The sequence below is a fragment of the Eleginops maclovinus genome, chromosome 22 (assembly GCF_036324505.1).
Source record: "Eleginops maclovinus isolate JMC-PN-2008 ecotype Puerto Natales chromosome 22, JC_Emac_rtc_rv5, whole genome shotgun sequence".
NCBI lineage: Eukaryota > Metazoa > Chordata > Actinopteri > Perciformes > Eleginopidae > Eleginops > Eleginops maclovinus.
The window spans coordinates 23,410,631-23,436,289 of record NC_086370.1 but is presented as its reverse complement, the minus strand read 5'-3'; the positions used below and the strand labels follow the sequence as shown (position 1 = coordinate 23,436,289).

Sequence of the window (25,659 nt, the reverse complement as noted above, 5' to 3'; positions counted from 1 at the left end):
CGGCAGCGGTCTTCCAGAGCCCCGAAATGTTTGACCCGGATCGGTTCGGTCCGGACCGCGAGGAGAGTAAATGTGCTCGGTTCAGCTACGTACCGTTCGGCGGCGGCGTTCGGAGCTGCGTCGGGAAAGAGCTGGCGCAGGTCATCCTAAAGACTCTGGCTGTGGAGTTGATCGGGACGTGCAAATGGACTCTTGCCACGGAGAACTTCCCCAAGATGCAGACAGTGCCGATCGTACATCCGGTGAACGGGCTGCACGTGAATTTCACTTACAACCACCCACTTTAGATCACTCCCCCTCCCAAAGACGAAATGTACTGTCCTCTGGACTCTTCCAAGGAGGTACGAGCACCTCGCCTGGCTGTGATGGTGCAGTTCAGAACCCCTTCTGCTACCACGGACATGAAGGAGGGGTTCGTGTGGACATCCCTCAGGGGTTTGGTCCAAACCTCAAACAAACACTTCCTGTTGTAGCACAAGTTTGTTTCCAACCACCCAATGTTTTCCAGAGCTTCCCAGCTTTCACCACACATCTTTAAGTTATTCATTTCCTAGCATTTATCTTCTTTGAGGAAATACCCGCTGAATGGACAGCAAGCACACTTGAGTTTCTTTTCAGAGCTGAAACAAAAAATCCAAAGTGTTTGGGCTCAATAGGTCATCTGGAAAGGCAAGGTTTGACTGTCAGACAGTGTTTCCACAAGCAGTTTACAGATGTTAGAATCCACTCAGGGTTTGACACGTTGTTAACCTCTTGGTAAATTCAGCATCCTATCAGGGCCCATGTCCTCAAGGCGCCTTAATGATTCCAATAAGAACTGAGCGCATGCCGTTCTACAGAACAATACATTTACAGAAACGCTGGTAGCAGGGGCCAGAAAGAGCTGCTATGTGGACACGGGGCCTTAGGACATATCGAAACGCTTCATGTGCTTGCTGTGCTGAATCAGACGGTGTTCCCAAAAACTCACAAACATGCAGCCAGTAAAAGCCTTCAAGTCCAGGGACAGAAATGGGGACTCCACCTCCAATGACTCTGCAGAATCAAAAGGATTTAGAGACTTTAAAACCAGTCATGTTCTTTAGTCTTTCAGTGGATTCTTTTTATACATCTCATAACCTGAATTGCCTTTGAACAAGGCACTGGATGCCTGCCAGCTCAATGGACTTTCATAATTCAATCTCAGAACACGTTTGGAATATACAGTATTTCCAGACCCTCGCCGGACACCGGACTCTAACTTAAAACACTTGGACACATGCAGCCACCCAAACATTCAAGCTGTTCTGTTTTCTGAACATGAATGAATATATCATCAACAGTGCTATTATGTGTGTATCAAATGAAGTAGCATTCTGAATAAGCTGTATTTAAAATGCAGATGTATCACGTATGTTGTACTTGTACTCTGTAACGATACTTGCTGTAATTATGAATAGATAGAGACACTAACCTGTAATGTCCTGACTTTGTCTCACTGCTATATTTCATTGTGTAGAGAAGCATATATAGAGAGTAAAGCTATTATTATTTGTATTATTATTGTTATTGGTCTACATTTAGGACTGTTTCTGTCTTGAAGCCTAATAGACGCGCTGTGAAATCTTACGGTACGGATGGATCTGTGGAAGGAGATAGCACTTTCTCCGCTTTAAGGAGTCTGTATATACGTGTCCTGTTTGAGTGTATGTGATGTAGCTGCTGTACAGTCCGTGTAAAGAGTAAAATAGAAGATCAAATCCACGTTGTATCATGCTTTCAACGAGAATAACATGTCTGATAGTGTTCCCATGTGTTGTGAGGTAAGTATAAGAAAGAATATGGGGGACAATTCAGAAAATGTCAAATTCTGGGATTAAAGTCAAGTTGAGACAAAAAGTCATAATCTGAAAAAACAAGTCAGAATATGAATTCTTAGAAAGAGTGAAATTATAGGGTGTAAATCAAATCCTGAGAGAAAAGTCAATCTGAGACCAAAAGTCAAAACCTAAATCCTCAGTCATTATTATATTGATATATACATTTGTGCTTTTGTCGACAGCTGACGTTAAATTGACCGGACTTCTTTGGGCGGATTGAGACGACTGCACATAGTCCCTTGATCCTCCTTAGCAACAGTCTGCTATCCTTAGAAACGGTCTGCTCCCCTTAGTAACAGACCTATGGGACGTCCACATTAACCAATCATAACAGAGTACTCAACTAAACCGTGTAACAATAATAGTAGTAAAGTAAAAAGTAGATACAGTAGAAACTACACTATGTTCAGTATGTCTCTCAGAGTTGTAGGGAAGCAGAGGATGAAGTAGCAGGAAATGGAAATATTTAAGTACTTGAGTAGAAGTGCTTTATACCACTGCATTAATGTAATGCAGACAGAGAGCCAGTGTTAGTAAAATAGAGAACAAGAAGTACCTACTAGTATCCACTGTATTTATAAGAGCTGTAGAACGACCCCACTTCACATGTTGACCTCATTAGCCAACACGGACTGTGTGGTCACTGCTGAGGTCACCGGGCATTTCCAGCCTCCACCTGACCGCCTTCATTCACGGGCAGAGAATGGAGCTATGTGGCAGAAAATTAATGGGACACAAACAGCCCGGCCTGATTATGTCCGCTGCAGGGCCCCGTAACCCTGCCAAGGCCCTTATCTGATGGACGCTCAGTCACTGGGAACTGGGCGACGTTTTGAACCAGAGTTCACCGCGGTGCCACCGGCTGCAGAGGTCGACGACCGGTCAGAGGATGGGAGGGTGCATGGGAACCAGAGAGGGGGGACGCAAGTCAACGCGACACCGGCTAACGGTCACTGCTGTGCATTGAACAACAGAGGCAGCGATGAAACGAGTATAGGCTCCTGGGTCAGTGGTCTATTTGGTTGTTTTGGTTTCAGACGTCTTTAGTCCAACTGAATATTTTAATTGCTTTCATGCAGAGGGACCTTTATCAAAATATATGAACCTCCTTGAAATGCAATACTTAAAAATGACCCTCTCTCGATTAAAATCAACCCAAAAAAAGTAGAGCCTCCCCTTAAATCTGACAGCATAAACCCATCCTCATTAGCTATTAGCTTTTAATTGGGGTTTTGTTTTGTCCTAAAGAGACAGCGAGGGCCCGCTGGGGTCAACCTGAGGACACAGAGGACTCTTTTCTCTATACCAGTTTGTGAAGTCAGGTTTAATTTGCGTGACGAACTGAGATCCCACACACAGCTTCACCCAAAATGACATAGAATTGCGACGGACAGGGATTTCGAAACGCACTGTTCCTGCTTCTTTATCCGTCCCATGAAATCTATTTTCCTTTCCCTCTGAGCTATAAAAACCTCAGCAGAGAAGCTAAAAGTTCAGCTGCCCGGCCTCCTCCTCCTATTATTTGTGTGTTTTCTGGTTCACAGGCAGTTCTCGCGCACGATAAGGGACACCAATTTGCAAAATGAGGGGGAAAAAGGGGTCAGATGGTGAGCTGGATAAAGCTATAGCTCAGTGTGTGTGAGGCCAGATGATGCACCTCCAGCGTGTGTTTTCTCTAAGTTTATTTCGGAAGAACCACAACGCTGCAATCTTGGTGGTTTTTCCTTTTTCGTACGTGTAATTGAAAGTTCACATTGCCATTTCTGAGCCGAGTCGGTGTCCGGGGAACCATTGTGTGACTTCAGGAGTAGGAACGGACCGGGGTTAGATCCTGGCAGCTGTGCAGCATCTCAAGCTCTGCCCGATGTGTTCACTGTCTCTGTGCTGTTGTGAAACTCAAGAGTGCTCCATCCAAGGTAACCAATATTTAGCTGGTCACTGTGCTTTCTCTGACTGTTTCAGTCCAAAGTTTCACAAACCTCCAAAAGCTGTACTGAATCTCAAGTTTAGTGCAAACATCACATTTAACACAACAGTGAACATCCTAAAAACCTCTGTCAGACAACACCCTATCAGGAGGGATTGTTGTGGAGCGTGTCGAGCTCAGCAATTAAGTAGATCAGGGCGTCCAAACTTTTTTCCCTGAGGGCCACATACAGGAAGAGATAGGAAGCTCCGGGCCCCTCACTAGAGGGGAGGTATATCGCCTCATAAGTGAAGTTATGAGTTAGGAAATTAATCAGATGCAGGTACATGTTTCTTTCTACTTGAATATGCTTTAAGAACCTCTCAGCTCTCCGTAGGGTTTCAGTTCTTTAGTTGGCAGCTCAGTTCTTAAAACAGGAGCCTGAACTGCTGATAATAAGGGGAAATATGAAGGGTCTATTTCAGGTGTGTTAGTTATTGGGCTTTGATGTTTACTTTAATTGACTCACTTTATTTGAAAATTGGTCTTATTAACACATGAATACTGTCATACATTATTGATATTTAAGAAGTACAACATAGGAAAACAAGTCTCAGGTGTGGACATATTCCATTATACTTTTAGCATTAGCTGAGGGCCAATTAAACGTGGGCCGTGGGCCGCATTTGGCCCCCGGGCCGTAGTTTGGACACCCCTGAAATAGATAGTGAGTGATTGATTTTCAGTGGCTAATTCACCAAGTAGGAGTTAGCTCGTCTGATAGCTAGAGAGCTGGCGGACATTAGTAAGCTTGTTCCCTCAGCTCCCCGGCTGTGATGTAACACCTGTAGACAGTTAATTGATCCACGTGTTTTGCTGCTTTATTATTTGAGGTACATCTCTGTAAAACAACTGCAAAGGATAAACCGCATTCAACACAAGTATGGCTTTTATTTGAGCAGATCAACATGAAATAACCCGGCTCTTTTTGCAGTTCTGATTCTTTGCCTATTTGTTTACTAAATCTCTTAATTGAGTTGCTGCTAATGGGACATTTTAAGGGGAGATATGTGCCTTTTCTTTTATTTGGTACATTTCATACTGCAGACTTTCAAGAATGTGACGTTAAGATGTCTGTATAAAAGAGGGAAGGTGGTTTCAGTCAAAAGCTCTCAAAAATGAACTCCTCTCACGATCTAGTGTGTAAAACCCTGCACACGTCACCTGTCCCTGAACTGCTCACCTCTCTGGACTCGTGTCGCTTGTGTTCTGGTTGAGAACGAACGATAAACATCGGTAAAGATTTCTCTAAATGGTTGTTTCAGGTCGTTGGGAGAGCGCTTCATTATTATAATGAGGTAAAGAGCGGTCCTTGGAGGACAATTAACCGACAGCCGTGAGCTGGTGCAGCAACGCAGTCATTTGAAATCAAGCTTGAAGAAAAGCTTGTTGACTTTGTATTTTTCCTCCGGGCAAAACTGTGTTGTTTTCCAGCCCGGCGTCACCAAACGGCGTGGGACTAAAATGCTCATTTCTTTACTCATTTTGCTTGTTGTCACTGCAGGTTTGGGGGTTTTACGTGTCATTTCATGCCTTGGCAATATTAGATATGCTCAAAAAGGTCCACAATGCAAGTCTACGCATGGGGTGTGAAATAATGATTCTAATTTAAATATCAGAGACACCAATTACACCTTGGATAGAGAGAGAGAGAGAGAGAGAGAGACAGACAGACAGACAGACAGACAGACAGACAGACAGACAGACAGACAGACAGACAGACAGACAGACAGACAGACAGACAGACAGACAGACAGACAGACAGACAGACAGACAGACAGATAGATTCAGTGAGAGTTTTTCTGAAGTGTCCACATGAGCCTCAGTCTGCAGTCCGGCTCATGTGTTCTGGGTCTTGTCGTAGCTCCTCATAGCAGAGCATCTACACCACGAGACTCTGCAGAGTTATTAAACATGTCCTCAGATCAGACTTTACTGTCATATGTCCTCCTGCTGTAAAACCATGACCTCAGAGCAGCTGAGAATCACCTCTGATTGACATCAGTGTTTGCTCTGCTGCTGGTGCTAAACCGGAGGGAGAGGGCGCTATGTGAGGCAGATAGAGGTGTACATACAGGTAGGATGAAGACAGAACGTCCCTGTGGAGAGGATGGGTCAAACAAACACAGGACGTTTACCCAGCAGTCCATAAATCAATGCTAATATTTAGAAGTGGCTGAATACCCCATCCCATTAGATCCAGCTCCACACGCATGGATCCATGTTTGTGTTTTTGTGAAGGGGGGAGAAACAGTGTGAGGAGGAGGAGGAGGAGGAGGATGTGGAGAGGGAGGGTATGGACACAGAGCCGTACAGCAGATAATTATTGGCTTTGTCAGACAACATCTGTTATGTCAGCATTCCAGCCGTCAGCCCGGAGGAGGGCGAGCCGAAGACGCCCGCAGAGCTGGGAGACGCAGAACAGACCCAGCGCTCGCTCTGCTGAGAGTTTATGTGAGCCGAGAGTCTGAGGGTCACAAGTTCAAATCCCCGTCTGCCCTGCCGCCGTGTCCTTGACCAAGACCCAGTGCCCCCAGGCTGACCATGACCTCTGACCCTCACACTCCGTCTGCTGCTTTACATCTAAACTCAAACAGGAGTTTACGGGACTGTGACCCAGTGGTGGAAAGTACATTTACCCGAGCACTGCCTTTAAGTTCCATTCAAAGGTACGTTACCTGAGGATGTTCCATTTGATGCTACTTTATTTAAAATATATATTTTATTGGACAATTAAATGAAATGTACTCATTTATATAAATACTTGTGTTTTATCTTATCCCATAGTTTTACTGTCATTTTAATTTATACTTATTTATCCTTCACTTTTATGTTTAAATGAATGTTTATCTGTGCTTTATTCTTACGATAACCTTCATGAATATATTATTGTTCTATTTCTTTTTTATCTTTAGGACTTTGTGACTTTTTATTGGATGCTTTTTGGTTTAGAACGGGCCGCCAGCCTTACCTTTAAGCTATCAACAGCCCTGAGTAGTGTCCTTAAGGTACTCAGTATTTTTAAATTGTACGCTACTTTATCTATGCTTTAATGTTTGACTGGAGATGTTATACTTTATTAAGGTCTTTATTTTATGTCTTTATTGCATATTCTGACTGTACTTGTTACTTTTTATGCTACTGTATATTTCTACTACACTACATGTTGGGAGGCAAAATTTGGTGTTGAGAGTAAATAATAAAAATCCAGTGAAATAAAATGTAATCTTTAGTTTTGGTTCTTGGAGTATAACAGGGTGCTAATACGTTTGTATTTTTACTTATCACACTTCAAGGATCCGAGTTCTTCTTCCACCTCTTCTGACACCAGTGATATTTCCTTTATTTGAGATCTGACTGCAGCGGCTTGTTAAGACAGATGACTCCGCAGCAGTCTGGATGACTGTCTGCCACATACCAGAGGACAGTTCAAGAGTTCACTTAATTCATGAACTGAGCACCACACCCAGCAGCCAGCGGCACATTAAAGCCTCCTGTACCAGAGTGTGTGTGTGTGTGGGTGTGTGTGTCATCATGCATTGGTGAATCCACAGTATGTGAGGAAATCTTCAAGATTGTCTGCACACGTATGGTTCACCCACACAGGTGAATCCACCCATTCTGCCTGACTGGACGAGCGGACGCAGATCGACTGACACTCTGATCCGAGTCGTGTTGGAGGAAATTACACAGAGTTAGATTTGTTCAAACACGACTATCCTAAACTATTGTCACCACCAAAAACCACTGGCAATATGGAGATGGGGTCAGATGTCAGACGGCAGAGACAGAGGGGATGGATGTCCGGTGGGTCACTGAGACTGAGATTTCTGATCCTTTCTTTTACTCTCCTTTTCTCTGGAGAGGAAGTAAAGGAACCGGAACTCTGGATCTATTTGTTGTTGGAGGTGCAGTATATGACTCAGCAGCTTTAAGACATGAAGACACTATTATTTTACTGCAGGATTCACCTGGAAAGTGGGCGGGGCTTAATTTAGACCGGAAGTGACGTTAGCACCTCATGCTATTCTAACATGCGTATACTACACATACTTACAAAAATGTGTGTGTATTCATATAAAATACGTGTTTAATATATGCTATCAGACCAACTGCTTAAACATGCAAACACAGGATGCTACAAGTCTGCAAAGTGGAGCAGTTTCTGAAGTGGTGCAGGAACAATAAGCACAGATTGATCAGGTACACAAAGAGACCTCTGTCAATGTCTACAAACTTCAACCTGAAGACTAGCTGTGTGCCTGCAGTTCTGTCAGTCCGATGTGTGTGTGTGTCAGAAACATCAATTCATGAGTGAACACACACACTCTCACACGCACCCCGGGTCACGGTGGGGTCTGTGTCCAACATTCCTGTTTGGAGGTCTGTGTTTGTCTGTGTTTGGCGGCGCTGTGCGGCTGTCTGGGCTCCCAGCCGGCCAATCAAAACACGGCGAGGTCCTGACCCCCTCCGTGTTAGCTTTGCGGCGAGATAGGTGTCACCGCGGCGGCGTTACAGCCAAGCAGCGCCAGGCATAACTGGCTCCGGAATGACAACAAACACCACCCCTGGTGTTGTTATCCGGCTAATTTTGCTGCTGTTTTCCCGAAGCCGGGGATTAGCTGACAACACAGGAAGGTTAACTCCATCAGTGTTCCGCTGCTTTATCCGTACAGAACGTGTTGTCGTTGCACCCCCTCCCCTCAGAACTTGACCTCGGTTGTGTTGTAATAGCTTCCTTTCATCGGCTTTAAATTGCTTTGATAGGCCGTCATAATTCAGCAGCCTGTTCAGAGCACAGCGCAGCAACGTGAAAACAGAAGGGCACGAACTGACCCGGGCACCGTGAGCACGTTAGCAGCTAGAGAAAAGTGGGAGAAATGCCTGAGTTAGTAGCTCTGTTTGTTGCATATGAACGTGGATCTTTACTGCTTTAAAGAAAAGATGTGACTTTTGGACAATACATTCCAGACATACAGTTGGTAAGCTAATTCATCCCCAAGGAAAAGAAAAGGATGTATGTTTCTTAGTTGTTATTTTAACCAGAAGTGCTTCACCTGCTTGCTAATATGGACATCCATTGCACCCACCTGTAGCTTGTCAAATAATGAGTTGTGCATTCGTGCTCTCTATTGTCTGTCAGTGTGTTTCGCATGTTATAGCGCGAGCCTTATATTCATATTCAGTTTTATGCAAAGATTAAGAACACATGCATCATTCATTAGACCTCCTGCATCCACCAGGAGTGACGTGCTTCTCTACTGCCTAGCATGCTACTTGTTGCTACCAATCAGTTGTCAAGATGAATGCACCTGCTGTGACATCACTAATAGGGGCGGGGCTACATGTGCAACATGCAAGTTTCAATGCAGCGACAACAAAAAGTCAAAAGCTGAGACCTTTACCTTTACTTTCAGACCTAAGAGTGGCCCTTAGATAGAGATAGCCAGAAGCGTGTAAACATAGCAAAAGCATAAACACTTTTGCACGCTGGCTACAATCTGTACGTGATTATAGAGAGGGAGAACCTGAACAGGCTATGGAGCAGTGAGTTCTCTTCCTCTGTTACTGCTGCCGCTCTGAACAGAGACTACATGACTGCTTCAGATATGTAGTCTGCTGTAAAAGCAGAGTCTGTGTGTCTTTGTGTCAGTGTTGTTGCCGAGTGCAGTGACCTGGGGTTACACTCTGTTCCCGTTGGAGTAAATATCCCTCTATTAGCAACAAGTGGTCTGAAAGTTCTGATCCTCTCAGAGCCACTGGAAGCTTTTAGAGAGGGAACATTTATTTCATGACATAAAACACGTCAGTAAATACCCCACTGGTGGAATTAAAAAGGATGGTCGCCAACAAGCGTCTAAATGGGACGAATAAACATCATCACAGAACATTAGCCTCCTTTAGCTTAGCGGTGGTGACGTGAAGTCATGTGACCGTGCTGTAGTTCCTTTATAGCCCAACATTAGCCGCCTTTAGCTTAGCGGTGGTGACTGAAGTCATGTGACCGTGCTGTAGTTCCTTTATAGCCCAACATTAGCCGGCTTTAGCTTAGCGGTGGTGACCTGAAGTCATGTGACCGTGCTGTAGTTCCTTTATAGCCCAACATTAGCCGCCTTTAGCTTAGCGGTGGAGACGTGAAGTCATGTGACCGTGCTGTAGTTCCTCTATAGCCCAACATTAGCCTCCTTTAGCTTAGCGGTGGAGACATGAAGTCATGTGACCGTGCTGTAGTTCCTCTATAGCCCAACATAACCGCCTTTAGCTTAGCGGTGGAGACGTGAAGTCATGTGACCGTGCTGTAGTTCCTCTATAGCCCAACATTAGCCTCCTTTAGCTTAGCGGTGGAGACGTGAAGTCATGTGACCGTGCTGTAGTTCCTCTATAGCCCAACATTAGCCGCCTTTAGCTTAGCGGTGGAGACGTGAAGTCATGTGACCGTGCTGTAGTTCCTCTATAGCCCAACATTAGCCTCCTTTAGCTTAGCGGTGGAGACGTGAAGTCATGTGACCGTGCTGTAGTTCCTCTATAGCCCAACATTAGCCTCCTTTAGCTTAGCGGTGGAGACGTGAAGTCATGTGACCGTGCTGTAGTTCCTCTATAGCCCAACATTAGCCTCCTTTAGCTTAGCGGTGGAGACGTGAAGTCATGTGACCGTGCTGCAGTTCCTTTATAGCCCAACATTAGCCTCCTTTAGCTTAGCGGTGGAGACATGAAGTCATGTGACCGTGCTGTAGTTCCTTTATAGCCCAACGTTAGCCGCCTTTAGCTTAGCGGTGGAGACGTGAAGTCATGTGACCGTGCTGTAGTTCCTTTATAGCCCAACATTAGCCTCCTTTAGCTTAGCGGTGGAGACGTGAAGTCATGTGACAGTGCTGTAGTTCCTTATAGCCCAACATTAGCTTTTCACTTCAGAAATCATAAAGTGGTGTTAATATTATCCTGCTCAACCAAACGTTTGATTGACAGATTATTTTCTGAGAAATCCCATTGGAGAGATGCTACCTTCAGGGTTCAACACAGAAATACGTCATCTCTGCAACCACCCATAAATCTTCCTCTTTTAATAGTGATCATTATGTTACCCCACATGAAGGTGATTCTTCTCCCTATAGCGAACACGAGTCTCTACATGTTGTTCTCCACGGTGAACTTAAACAAACTAAAACGTTGATGCCTGTAAGGAAGAAAGTCAACCTTAAAAAAGTCATTTAAAGTGTAGCTGTAGCCGCCGGGCTCAACGTGCAAGAAGAACTACTGGTTTTATTTTATCAACACAAGATCAAATTCTCAATGCAACGTCTGGGTACGTTATGCCGAGCTGGGAAGAGATTTTTATTTAGCTTCTTTTTAAAAGAATCCATGTGGCAGGTGAGCCGCGCCCTGCTGACCAAGAGTTTATGTCTCAGAGACGCTCACCTTTAGATGAAGCCGCACGCAGGTTCATGCAAGTTCAACTCACACACACACACACACACACACACTAAAAAGTGATTAGAGGTTAAACTCTTCACCTCATTTCTGAACCTCAGCCAGATCTTCCACGGCGTGACTACAGGCCGCCTGCGTCCGAGGCTCACCTCACGGCAAATTGTACCGACTCCACACACACACACACACACACACACACACACACACACACACACACACACACACACACACACACACACACACACACACACACACACACACACACACACACACACACACACACATATACACACAGTAAATGAGCACATGTAAAAACAAAGTGTAGGCTATCCTAGCAACCACATAGAATTAGAGATGTTAAAGAAAAGCAGGCTCAGGTATGTGCAGGTAGGAAACAACAAACACACACACACACACACACACACACACACACACACACACACACACACACACACACGAACACTTACTGTTCATGACTGAAAACAGACTGAAAATGCAAACAGTTTGCAAATGTTTGAGGTCTTTTATGGCGATTATTATGAATTATGACCTTCTTCTAAACCATCATCCTGAAACTGAACTTCAGCAGGAGAGGACTCTTTAAAGTAGAGACACTACATACTGATATACACCTGAACATCAGCAGGAGAGGACTCTTTAAAGTAGAGACACTACATACTGATATACACCTGAACATCAGCAGGAGAGGACTCTTTAAAGTAGAGACTCTACATACTGATATACACCTGAACATCAGCAGGAGAGGACTCTTTAAAGTAGAGACACTACATACTGATATACACCTGAACATCAGCAGGAGAGGACTCTTTAAAGTAGAGACTCTACATACTGATATACACCTGAACATCAGCAGGAGAGGACTCTTTAAAGTAGAGACTCTACATACTGATATACACCTGAACATCAGCAGGAGAGGACTCTTTAAAGTAGAGACACTACATACTGATATACATCTGAACATCAGCAGGAGAGGACTCTTTAAAGTAGAGACACTACATACTGATATACACCTGAACATCAGCAGGAGAGGACTCTTTAAAGTAGAGACACTACATAATGATATACACCTGAACATCAGCAGGAGAGGACTCTTTAAAGTAGAGACTCTACATACTGATATACACCTGAACATCAGCAGAGAGGACTCTTTAAAGTAGAGACTCTACATACTGATATACACCTGAACATCAGCAGGAGAGGACTCTTTAAAGTAGAGACACTACATACTGATATACACCTGAACATCAGCAGGAGAGGACTCTTTAAAGTAGAGACGCTACATACTGATATACACCTGAACATCAGCAGGAGAGGACTCTTTAAAGTAGAGACAGTACATACTGATATACACCTGAACATCAGCAGGAGAGGACTCTTTAAAGTAGAGACACTACATACTGATATACACCTGAACATCAGCAGGAGAGGACTCTTTAAAGTAGAGACACTACATACTGATATACACCTGAACATCAGCAGGAGAGGACACTTTAAAGTAGAGACTCTACATACTGATATACACCTGAACATCAGCAGGAGAGGACTCTTTAAAGTAGAGACACTACATACTGATATACACCTGAACATCAGCAGGAGAGGACTCTTTAAAGTAGAGACTCTACATACTGATATACACCTGAACATCAGCAGGAGAGGACTCTTTAAAGTAGAGACTCTACATACTGATATACACCTGAACATCAGCAGGAGAGGACTCTTTAAAGTAGAGACTCTACATACTGATATACACCTGAACATCAGCAGGAGAGGACTCTTTAAAGTAGAGACTCTACATACTGAAGTTAAAGTTCCTTTCTTAAAGGTTAAATTGAAAACAGATTATTTTTCAGACCTGAGGAACCTTTACTTACCCTCACTCCCACAGGAACAGATGTTATGCAACCAGCGGGCTGTGGGAGAAACAGATTACATGCAACAGAATTATGTAAGAATACACAATACATTCCTAAAACTAGACTATTTTTCAAATTTCTGGATTTTCTTTCTAAAAAGCGATTTTAAAAATCTGTTTTTTTCCCCTAAAAATTGAAGAGGTTTTATTTTCTTCTAAATTTCGACTTTTAAAAATGTCCCACTATCCTCATATTATTCTAACTCGTTCTTCATGTGGCCCCTCTCATCTTGTTTTGTTTATTTCCATTTTTATTTCCAGTTCAAACTTCAGATTTTTTTTTTCAAATTTCGACTTTTTTGAATTTCTGACTTTTTCTTAAAGATTCTTCATTTATTTTCAAAATGTCTGACTTTTTTTCTATCTCAAATGTTCAAACTTCTTTTCATAGTCCTGAAGGGATCAGATGTTTCTCTCCTGTCTTCTGTTCTGGAGGCTAATACTTTAAGGGTTAATCTATATACGCCTACTGCCTGAATCGGTAATTGGTAATCCTCTTCCTTTAAACTCGCTGCTAGACGTAAACTCGCAATGAGTTTGGGTTTCAAACAGATCTCTTTAAAGCAATGAACCTGTGTACAAATCCTAAGGAAAGAAGCTGGAGACACACTCCTGGATTTTTTGTTGTTGTCTGGTTGTGTACAATTATTAATTCGAGCTAGTTTGATTAAAAAAGAGCAGCCTGCTGCAACTGGAAACACTGAGGCCTAACCACACAGGAAATGTGCTGCCAAACCAAAATGCTTTCACCAGCTTCACCAAAAATACATCCCTAAATAGGTTTGATGGAGCTGCTGTGTGTTCATCATGAGAAAGGACATTTATAACCTCTTGAACCAGTTACACTCCTGATCCTCTCTTTCCCAAACACTGGCTCAGCCTTCAGACTGATGGGGTAGTTTACAGGTTCATAACCAAACAAAAAATGCAACTCCAAACTGATTTAAAATCCATTCCCCTCATCCTCTCCACTTTGATGGTTCTTGTGACTGAGGCCATTTTGAAAACTCTCCTATGAGGTGCGTTCAAGAACATGATCCTTCTTCTTCTTCTTCTTCTTCTTCTTCTTCTTCTTCTTCTTCTTCTTCTTCTTCTTCTTCTTCTTCTTCTTCTTCTTCTTCTTCTTCTTCTGGTTTATTGGCAGGTGCATACCTAAGGCGCAGTAACCCCAACGACTGAAAAAGAAACCACAACAAAATAATTGAATGATCTTAATACACAAAGGTTTTACAAACATCTCCTGGGTGCATTTACTGCCACCTTCTGGAGGGGAGTGTGGATCAGCACAGCACCACCATGTATCCCTAACATAGCCCGTGTCCTTTGTTTGAATCCTAAATAAAGTCCGGTACTCTGAACCCCCTGAACTGCTCTGCAACATCTCCTCTATATGTTCCTCTGTTTGGTTTCTGTGCAGAGTGTCCAAAGTGATTTACCTGTTGCATGTTTTCCGTTGTGTTTCTCCGACTCTCCTTTGAACTTTATAGATATGCAGACCCTTTAACTCCTCCATCCCACTCTCCCTTTACCCATTTCTTATTACTTTGGGATTTGATGATGCTCTTGATTTCAGCCTTGTTATATTCCTTGCTTGTTATGTTTCATATATCTTCAAGCCCATTTCCCTCCAGGTGAACTGAGTAACGACTCTAGTTTACTTGTGCTATCTCAAGTCCTATATCTTCTCTTGTGTCTGAATGCATGTGTTAAATACTGGCCAATGCACTTCTGGAATCAGACTCTTTCCAATCTTGAAATCCCTCCTCTGAGTTGCGTTCAAGAACAGCTGCAAATCAACAAGTCTTTGAATGGAGCTGCAAGCGATGCAGTGTGCTGCAGACTACTCCATGTGTTCATCAGGAGAGCATCTCTTGTGGAAGTTTGAGAAAAGGACCTGAATGAAATAACTTGGATTAGTGATGTGACTCCACGTGTTTAGTTTTAGAAGGCAGGTGGCGCCAGCTGGTGGTTGCACTGGAGCATTGCATGTAAACAGCTCTAAACTCAGCTTCATCATTATCAAGGTTTAAAGTCTTTGAATCTCAAATCATGTGACTTCATTTTAGTTAATTAGTAAATAAATCTGCATTACATCTACATGATTCCCTCCAGCTCTAGAGTTTTTACTCCTGTCAGTCTCTGTTAATCACAGAGGAGACGTGGATCATCAGATGAGGGGAATCAAATGAGATAAGATGTACTTTATTAATCCCACATAGGGACCTGTTCTCATTGCAGCAGCATGTTAAACAAAGCATTGCACATAATAAGAAACAAAAAAGAGTAGAAAAGTATACAAACATCTCCAAATAGAAGATGAAACAGAACCGTGAGAAAAAGTCAGTAACGTATCTGATGAATGAGACACAACTGAAGGGCTAAATTACAGCTAGCACAATTAATTTAGTGGCAGAATGAAGGTGTTACGAGTCTTCTAGCATCCGTTTTGAAGCTTTAGCTGGAGGAGAAAAACTATTCTGTAAACTGTAATGGATCCAACCAGCAGAGGGTCACATAATCATCTTTCAGTGGGCCAGAAGAACAATCCAGTGATCATAAAAAGAGACAAAGGAGACAGACAGCTGTATAAGTGGAAGCTGAGGGATACATACAGGTCTTATATTGTGTTTATTATTCTAATTGTAATTTTTTAATTAAATCAGATCTTCAGAATTAGAATTTTCCCAGATTTATTTACATTTCTTTTGAATGAACTCCTTTCTGATCATTTTCTCTTTCATTTCTTGATTTTAAGAGATGTTTCTACATCCCTGTACTCATCATGAACTAAAGTCCCAGCAGCACAGAGGGTCATTACTCCTCACGGAGATTCAGGAGGAAGTCAAACATGTTTTTTATTCCAGATGCTCATGAATACAAACTGTCCTGGCTTCCTGTTTATTTCACTGCATCTCTTAGTCTAGCTGAGTGACGGTTCTCTAAATGAAGATAAAGTGCAGTAATGAATAAATATACAGTCTGTATTCTTCATTTTACTTTGCTGCATAACATTTAGGAAGTGAATCCCACAGTTGCTCGTTTATTCCTCATATAAATGCAGTGAGTCATATTTTTCGGACACTGATTTTTCGGACATTATGGAGCAAAGCTTTTCCTTTTGGGACATCAAATAAAGTACACAGATTCAGGAGGAATTCAAATGTAGTCTTTCCTTTTATTACAGATGCTTATGAGTATATATTACCCCCTCCTCTCTGTCGCCTTGTTTTTATTGCAGCTCATTTTCAGATAAAATGCTGTTTTGTGTTTTTCACAGTGAATGGTTAACCTGAAATGTTCCCTAATGAGGAAATGGTCGCTTTTTAAGAACTGCGTACCATTTAAGATGCATTTCAATTCATACATTTGCTTGTTTAGTTGTTTCTTTCATTAATTACTCGCTCGTTATTTCTCAGTCGAGTCATTTCGTGCATATTTTACGCACACACATTCATCAGACATTGGTTTTTATCATATTTTAGACTCACTTTGACTTCGTTTTAGGTTTAAAATCAATGCTAATTCGCTCCACTGTGAATATGCTGATAGTAATCTATTACCTGCAGAGGAGGAGCAGCAGCAGAAGCCTGAGCGTCAGTCGGAGAGGTGAGTCCTCCGAGACACACCGGGACAAAACACCGGGGCTGAGAGCCTTCTTACCCCGCTATGGATGCTCTGAACTCCGGCAGGATTCATGATTATGACCGCTGCTGAGATATTAACACAGCTTTTTAAAACAACTTGAATTTCCGGGGACTGCTTTCCGTAAGGATCTTTTTTTTTCAGTGTTTTAGATCTTTTTCCTTTGCAATTTAAAAAAAAATGTTTTAAGAATTAATTAATTTCTGAACTAATTTGGTCTTTAATCTCTTGAATTGCAGGGATTTCTTTTGCATGCTTATATTTATACAACATACCAAATACATGATAAAGGTTATTTATTCTATTCTTTTTTTAAATGCAAGCAGGATTTTAAAACTCAGTTTGCTTTATTATTATTATTATTATTATTATTATTATTATTATTATTATTATTATTATTATTATTATTATTATTATTATTATTATTATTATCATTATTATTATTATTATTATTAATCATTATTATTATTATTATCATTATTATTATTATTATTATTAATTATTATTATTATCATTATTATTATTATTATTATTATTATTATTATTAATATTATTATTATCATTATTATTATTATTATTATTATTATTATTATTATTATCATTATTATTATTATTATTATTATTATTATTATTATCATTATTATTATTATTATTATAATTATTATTATTATTATTATTATTATTATTATTATTAATCATTATTATTATTATTATTATTATTATTATTATCATTATTATTATTATTATTAATTATTATTATTATCATTATTATTATTATTATTATTATTATTATTATTATTATTATTATTATTATTATTATTATTATTATTATTATTATTATTATTATTATTCTGTTAGCCTTTCTTTTTTTACCCCCATGTGGATACACGGAATTAATATCATCACCACTATTGAGTTATTGTCAAAGCTTAATTAAACTCTGTAATTTCTGGGGACCCTCGCGGAGTTGGGTATTGCTGTGCGTAAGGCTCTGTTTTTTTTTCTGCAAAAGGATCTTATCTTTTAAAGGTGCATGCAGGATTTTTATTGAAGACAGTTTCCTTCATCCTTCTTCAGTGAGGCTTCAGAGGATGTGTGTCAGACGCAGCTAACATGGTGTCTTATACCAGTGGATTTTAACCACCTGTTATTTTACACAGGTTTACTGTAAAATGGATAACAACACTATGTGGAATTTCACCCAAGTTCTGTCAGAGCTGGACGGGGCGGGAAGTGGGGAGGAGGAGGAGGAAGAGGAGGAGGGGGAGGAAGGCCGTGGCCGTGGGTTGCGCGTCTTCCTGGGCTGCGTCCTCTTCCTGCTCATCGTGTCCACGCTGCTCGGGAACACGCTGGTTTGCGCCGCCGTGGTTCGTTTCCGCCACCTTCGCTCCAAAGTCACCAACTTCTTCGTGATCTCGCTGGCCGTGTCCGACCTGTTCGTGGCCGTGCTGGTGATGCCGTGGGAGGCCATCACCGAGGTGACCGGTACCTGGCTGTTCGGACGGTTCTGCGGCGTCTGGATCGCCTTCGACATCATGTGCTCCACGGCATCCATCCTGAACCTGTGCATCATCAGCGTGGACCGGTACTGGGCCATCGCCAGCCCCTTCAAGTACGAGCGCAAGATGACCCACCGGGTGGCGTTCGTCATGATCGGCGTGGCGTGGTCCCTGTCCATCCTGATTTCCTTCATCCCGGTGCAGCTCAACTGGCACCAGGAAGGGATGGAGGAGGCGATGCTGGAAATGATGGCGGGAAGCGGCGGGAACTTCACGAACAGCAGCGGCCTCAACGCCAAGAGCTGCGTCGCCAACCTGAACAAGACCTACGCCATCTCCTCCTCCCTCATCAGCTTCTACATCCCCGTGGTGATCATGATCGCCACCTACACCCGCATCTACAGGATCGCGCAGACCCAGATCCGACGCATCACGTCCCTTGAGAGGGCGGCGGAGCAGGCGCAGAACCAAGGCCACGGCGTGAACCGGAACCAGCATCAGCACCACAGGTCCAACGATGAAGCCTCGCTCAAGTCGTCCTTCAAGAAGGAAACCAAAGTCCTGAAGACCCTCTCCATCATCATGGGGGTGTTCGTGTTCTGCTGGCTGCCGTTCTTCGTGCTGAACTGCACCGTCCCGTTCTGCGACCCGCCCTGCGTCAGCGACACAACCTTCACCGTCTTTGTGTGGTTCGGCTGGGCGAACTCCTCCCTGAACCCGGTCATTTACGCCTTCAACGCAGACTTCCGCCGCGCCTTCGCCACCATCCTGGGGTGCAACCAGATGTGCTCCAACAACACGGTGGAGGCGGTGAACTTCAGCGACGAGCTGGTTTCCTACCACCACGACACGACGCTCCACAAGGAGGTGCTGGTTCCCGTGCAGCCGCTGCAGCTTCCTCGCACAATCAACGCTGGGTCGGACAGCCTGGAGGACGTGAGCGCTCAGATAGACGAGGAGTCGATCGTCTCCAACGGCTCCCGGAGCCACCACAGACTGCTGCTGCTGCCTGCCACTGTGCAGCTGGAGGACGATCCGGAGCTTTCTCTGGAGACCATCACGCCGTTCACCTCGGCGGCGCGGCGGGAGAGTGAAGCTCTGATTCCAGGACAAGTCCATCAGGACGGATAGGACACACTGTGTTAAGGACTGTGAGCCATGACTAAACAGGAAGATTATTTCAAAGGATTGTTTGGTGGTTGCTGCGAAGGGCAATTATTTGTATCAGTGGAAGATGATCTGTGGATGTTGAATAACTGACTGATTGAACAGTCCGATGTGTCTTCCGATAGCGGCCTTGTCCTCTGAAAAGTTTCCTGTTGGTTAATGTGAATGATGGAGGACTTTGAGGACTGAGCTGCTCTTTAAATCTGGAGGAATACAACTCAAGAGACATTTGATTTTGTATCTGAAGCTTCAGATGAAACTCAACATCATATTGTCTTGACTTGTGTCCCCACGTGACTGACTGTGTTGTTGGATTCTTGTGTGTGAGGTTCAAATGGAAGCAGAATTGGTCATTAAAAAGACTTGACACGTGAGGTTGGTAATTAAATAATGATGTTTAAAGGGAACAGATTCTTTGCTCAGACATTAAACTGAATTCACTAAACCAGAACCACTGAACGTTTCAATTATTCCACTATAAAATACCAAGAAACAACCTTTGCCCCGCGCGACAGCACAGAAAAGGGAGTAAACACATACTCAAAGGAACCAATGAATTAAATTATACAGCACTATTCATCAGGGGCTTTTGAATGTTTGAGGGGTAGGTCAAGGCATTAATTGAGTCCAGTGGAATTCACATTTGCAGAAACTCAAGGTCGTCTTGTACTGTGGTGAAAGCAGGGACCGTCACAGCAGATTCACGTTTTAAACAGATCAGCTTTTTTTAAATGTACAATTTGTTGCCATTGGGCTAATAGTAAAGCTCCCCTGTCATCTCCTCTTCGTCAGTATGTCTCGAGGTCTCAGATATATACAGAGCCTGTCTCTGATTGGCTGAAACACCAATCATCCCATAACCCCCTCTGTTTCTGTTCCTAACGAGCTGATTCTGCGTCTGTGGCTTTAAATGCTAATGAGCTGCTGCTGGCCACGCCCCTCAGAGCTGATTGGTTTAAAGAAACACAATGCTGCTCTAGGAGGAGACCTTTCCAATTATTTAGTATTAAGGCAGAAAACACTCGCCCACAGCGACCGATGGAGGAGACTGAGGTCGGAGGCCACAGCTTCGGATACATCAGAATGGAGGCTGTTTTCCAGAAGTTTCTCTCAGACTTCAGCAGCGGGTCAGCAGGTTATCTGTTCCTGCAGAGCTGGAGGAGACGCGAGGAGTCCTCCGAGTCTGAGCAGGTATCCTCTGAGTCTCCTACACAACAAATCCATTATACTGCAGCTGCTCAGAGACAATGAGTACTTCTACCTCAGTACATTGTCCTGATCATTTGATACCACTGTACAGTAAGACTACTCTTATGAAGGGTGACGAATAGTTTGTAACTCATTTATTAATCAGGTTGTGAGGAACCAGATTAACAGATACCAAGGATGCTGGCTGATGAAGAAGAGGGAGGAAGCTAGGTAGCCAATATAAGGCTTAGTCATCTGGCCAAATAGTGAGCCTGTGTTGATGCATGAACATTATGTTAGAACTGGTTTAGAACTGGTTCAGAACTGGTTTAGAACTGGTTTAGAACCGGTTCTTAATGGTTAATAAAGTGTTTACAACCTCATTAATAACCTGATTATAAACCCTTTATGATCCTTTATGAGGGCAGTCTTATTGTAAAGTGGTACCCAGTATTTGTTACAGTGTCTTACAAGTACTGGTGGAAAATGAGTAAGCATAAAGTCTTGCTCTTAAGTACTTTTTGACATATTTGTACTTAACTTAAGTTTTTCCATTCAGAGCTACTTTACGCTTCTACTCCACTATATTTATTTGAACACTCACAGTTACTTTCACATTTAAAAACACATGACATCGTCAGGGTTGAGCAGCAAAGGAAATGACCTTGACTCAAGGCGACTGGATACAAGCTTTACAGACAAGACCTCTTTCTCCGTATGAAACACACAAAGAACCACTTAAATGCAAACGAGACCAATTAAGAGGACAAGACACAGCTGGGGAGGGGAGGGGAGACCCAGAGACAGGGAGCAGACCCAGACATGAGACAGGGGGTGAACACCTTTCAAAATAAAACAGGAAACTGATCCAAACAGTATTTCCAGTCCCTAAATTTGGGCCACATCGACAGCCCACCACAGTAAAATGATCCAACATAAAAACAGGATAAAGTAATAACCATAATTCTGCAGAACGAGGACTTTCACTTCTGATTCTTGAAGTACTTTTAGCTGATTCTGTACGTTATGTGATTCTGAATCGGGTCATTTTGCAGATTGAGTACTTCTATCATTTGAGTAAAAAGGACTTAAGCTAAGTTAAGGTAGGGTGATTGGCTATCATCCCATTAACCAATCAGTGAGGAGGATCACATTTCTCTTTAGTTATTTCTTTAAGTGCTTTACATACTACATATATCAGACATGCAATACATTGAGTGCTGTGGACAACACCCACAGGAGCGATTCGAGGGGAAGTGCCTTGCCCAAGGACACAGTGGCATGCTGCCTGCAGTGGTGGTTAAGGTGGGATTGAACCAGTGCTTCAGAATGAAAGAAACTCAAATGGCAAAACCACTAAAAACATGATGCAAAAATGTATATTTTATGGCATCAGTGACAAAATATCAGTGGATGTTGAATAAAAGTAGGATGGTTGATTCAACATTTGGATTTCTTTAGTCGTGACATAAACTCATGTAGTGAACCAGATGTTTCCCGGCGTCAGTCGATAAGAAAGAAATAACTTGCTTCTCCTCTTGGTGGGATCTGGTCTTCGTGCTTCAGTGTGTGTGTCTCTTCCCAACATCCCTCTGCACTCCTTTCATCTTCAGTCTGTAGTGCAGTTGAAACGAGTCGAGGCACCCAGGGGCCACAGAGGGGCCGAGACCCCGACAGCTGTGTCTGAGCTGCACAGGATACTGATGAGTATTGCAGCAGGTAGGGTTGGTGGCTCAGAGACAGTGCAGCTATATATTAAACAACATTTATTATTTACAGATCGAAAGGTGCTCTATTATCCTCCTCATCGTCAGATATATCCAGAGCCTGTCTCTGATTGGCTGAAACACCAAACAGATCATCCCATAACCCCCTCTGTTTCAGCTACCTAGAGCTGATTCCGTGTCTGTAGCTTTAAATGCTAATGAGCTGCTGCAGGCCACGCCCCTCAGAGCGTTGATTGGTTTAAAAAAACGCATCATGGTGCTCTAGGACGAGATCCAGGTGATCCCATACGAACATAGTGACATCACAAAGTGACCAAACATGTGATCAGGTGATTTTCAGAGAGGTTTTTATAGAGATGGATCAGGACAGAAGAGTATAAGAGACATGAAGAAGAGGATTCTTTGCAGAATAGGTGCCCTGTAGAAGGTAGATACAGTAGCTAGCATGCTAGGTAGCTAGGTGGGTAGCTAGGTGGTTTCGTTGGTAGGTAGATACCTTTTCCATCAGGTATTAAATACAGAAATACCAAGGTATATTACCAGGTGACTGGTCAGAGATAAGTCTATAGTAAATGTGTGCAGGGACATAAAGTGATTTAATGTCAGTTTTCTAAACTTACTTTATGGCAGTAATAAATTGGCTCCACATTGGGCGGGAATTGGGCTTACCCTGGCTCTCAGTCACATGCAGCACACTGTGTCAGCCTACCCTAAGGGTTAGGGCAGAATTACACACTGTTACACCCAGGAAAAGGCTCCACATTGGGGTTATGAATTAGGCTTAGGAGCCTGAAAACTAAGACAAAATGTAATAAGAAATGTATAAAAATACTCTGCTTTATTCCGAGTATGAGAATGACACACTTTTGACCCAGAGATAGGCTCCAAATTGGGGGAGAATTTGCGATATTTGCCTTAAAATGACTCAATAATGTACTAAAAAGGGCCTTATAATGCTAACCAGACATTAGCTGTGCTGTCAGTAGAAAGGGAGAGAAAGTAGGGCTGGAAAAACAGACACAGTGCTGACACTAATGAGAGCAGGTGTGTGGACAGGTGACCTTCAGGGGAGGATGTTCTCACCTGAGGTGTCTCTGGGTAGAGTCCTCGTTCTCTAACGTGTACTTCTGTCCCTGACTGAGCAGTGAATGGGCTCCTTGTAGATGACGAAGTGCCCGGTGTTAGGAGGCTTAATCTGTGTTTACCGCGCTCTCTTGCTTCGTTATTTCTGATCCCTCTGCAGGTGTGCAGGCCGAGACGACTCCGGGGTCAGCGTGCCTTCAGTCTTTGTGTTTGAACAGACACGAAATGTCAAGACTGTAATTACAGGATGGCTGCTGCTGTATTAGAGGCTCATTCATCGCCACACACACACACACACACACACACACACACACACACACACACACACACACACACACACACACACACACACACACACACACACACACACACACACACACACACACACACACAAACACACACACACACACACACACACACACACACACACACACACACACACACACACACACACACACACACACACACACAATCATTATTTTTAAACATGTAACATCCTTTAAATGCGCTGCACATGTGATCCAGGGAGGTAGCAGCGCTCAGGAGTGTGAGTGTGTGATGCATATGATGATGATTGTTTCTCTGAGCTTCTCCTGATCGCTGCCTCAGCTTCACCGCCCCCCCCCCCCACGCGCCGACACCTGAAGGTGACACCGGGGAGTCTTAACAGTAGAGGAAACGTGTGTGTGTGTGTGTGTGTGTGTGTGTGTGTGTGTGTGTGTGTGTGTGTGTGTGTGTGTGTGTGTGTGTGTGTGTCACTTCCCTCAGTTTTATATTTGGTACAGAAGAAATACTTGAGTTCCTGCGACACCAGCAGCTCCTACCTTCATGCTTTTTATTCATAATTCCTACAATAACTGTGTGATGTGATGTAAGAACTGAACAGATTACTCAAAGATGTGAGGCGCTTTTTGAGTTAAGACAATTATTATATATTAAGGATATTCTTGGTGAGATAAGATAAGCACTTTATTGTTGCAGCAAAAAGACACGGCATTGTACATCAGAGAAATAAACAATTCAAACTGAGGAACTGAAACATCTACTTGAATATTAAGTTGAACCTACTTTCTTTTATTTAATCTGTAAAATACTGCTTTCAACAAACCTAATACAGTCATGTGAAATCTGTTGACAGTTCATTAAAGCCAGTTTTTTCAGTGTAGAAATAAAAGAGCTTTAAAAAAAGTAGAAAATGAACAGAAAATACGAGCAGGATATTATTTAAACATTCAGTGTGTGAGTAACGACCAGAGAACTATAAAACCAAATGTGGTCACAGCTGTTCACAAATAAAAGAACAATCGAAAGAAAAATCTGAAATAGGAGAATAAAATAGTTCAGAAAGACAACAGGGAGCGGCAACAGCTGAACTGGTCGGCTTCACTAGAGGACTGGTCTCTTCCCAGTGTCCCAACAGTCCGTGCTGAACTGGGGAGGGTTAGTGAGGCTGCTCCTGTGGTTTGGAACCAGCTGCAGAACGAGCTGAGAGAGCTGCTTCCTTCAGACTCACAGCACCTCACTCTGAAGCCGCTGTGTCTGTGGCTGGTCTTGTGGTATGATGGTCTGAGTTGTACTGGGAAGAATCCGTCCCATCAGAACTGAGTTTGTTTGGAAAGAGGAATACAAAGATCTGTCTGCAGGTGTGTTGGATGGCGACTCCACCGTCCTGTAGTCATCTTGGACTTAACGTTGCTATGCTAATTTAGCATTTAAGTGAAATGACACCCCGACTCATGGAGTGGGGATGAGGGTCAGTCAGAGAGTTGTCATAGAGACGGCCCATCAGGGACTCAGGGAGGACTATTAAAAAAAACTCCATCCAGATTTCACTTCTTCACCGCTACGCAGTTTATGTGTGGACGGGTCTGCACCTGGAGTGTGTTCCTGTGACTCTGAAGCCTTTTTTCAACACTAAAAGTGAAGGAAGGTCTTCAAACTGCAATTATATGTAACCCAAACATGACTTTCCCATGAAATCTAGTCCAGTTTAACCCTAAACCTCACCAAGAACTGCTTAAAACCTCAAATTGCTTTCCTGTCTCTTCCACATTGCACGCTTTAATGCAAAAGACCAAAAGGACAGAAGTAGTTTATGTGCAAATAAAGACGGGAAAGAGGCTTGAAATGAATCTCCAAATCAACCGGTCTCTGCAGATAACGCGTG

At 43.0% G+C, this 25,659-nt stretch overlaps 2 protein-coding genes across 2 annotated transcripts in view; both read left to right on the top strand.

Moving 5' to 3' along the window:
* Window positions 1-1,722, top strand: part of LOC134858883 (cytochrome P450 26C1) — an 8,829-nt gene extending 7,107 nt beyond the window's left edge. The window contains exon 7 of the mRNA XM_063875081.1: window positions 1-1,722. This exon is cut by the window's left edge and continues 58 nt beyond it. Coding sequence (XP_063731151.1) covers window positions 1-287 — 287 coding nt within the window. The 3' untranslated portion in view covers window positions 288-1,722.
* Window positions 1,723-16,811: 15,089 nt separating this feature from the next.
* Window positions 16,812-19,458, top strand: LOC134858973 (D(1)-like dopamine receptor). The gene is made up of 2 exons (XM_063875222.1): window positions 16,812-16,951; window positions 17,989-19,458. The coding sequence occupies exon 2, from the start codon at window positions 18,001-18,003 to the stop codon at window positions 19,456-19,458; it is 1,458 nt and encodes a 485-aa protein (XP_063731292.1). The 5' UTR covers window positions 16,812-16,951; window positions 17,989-18,000.
* The last annotated feature ends 6,201 nt before the right edge of the window (window positions 19,459-25,659 follow it).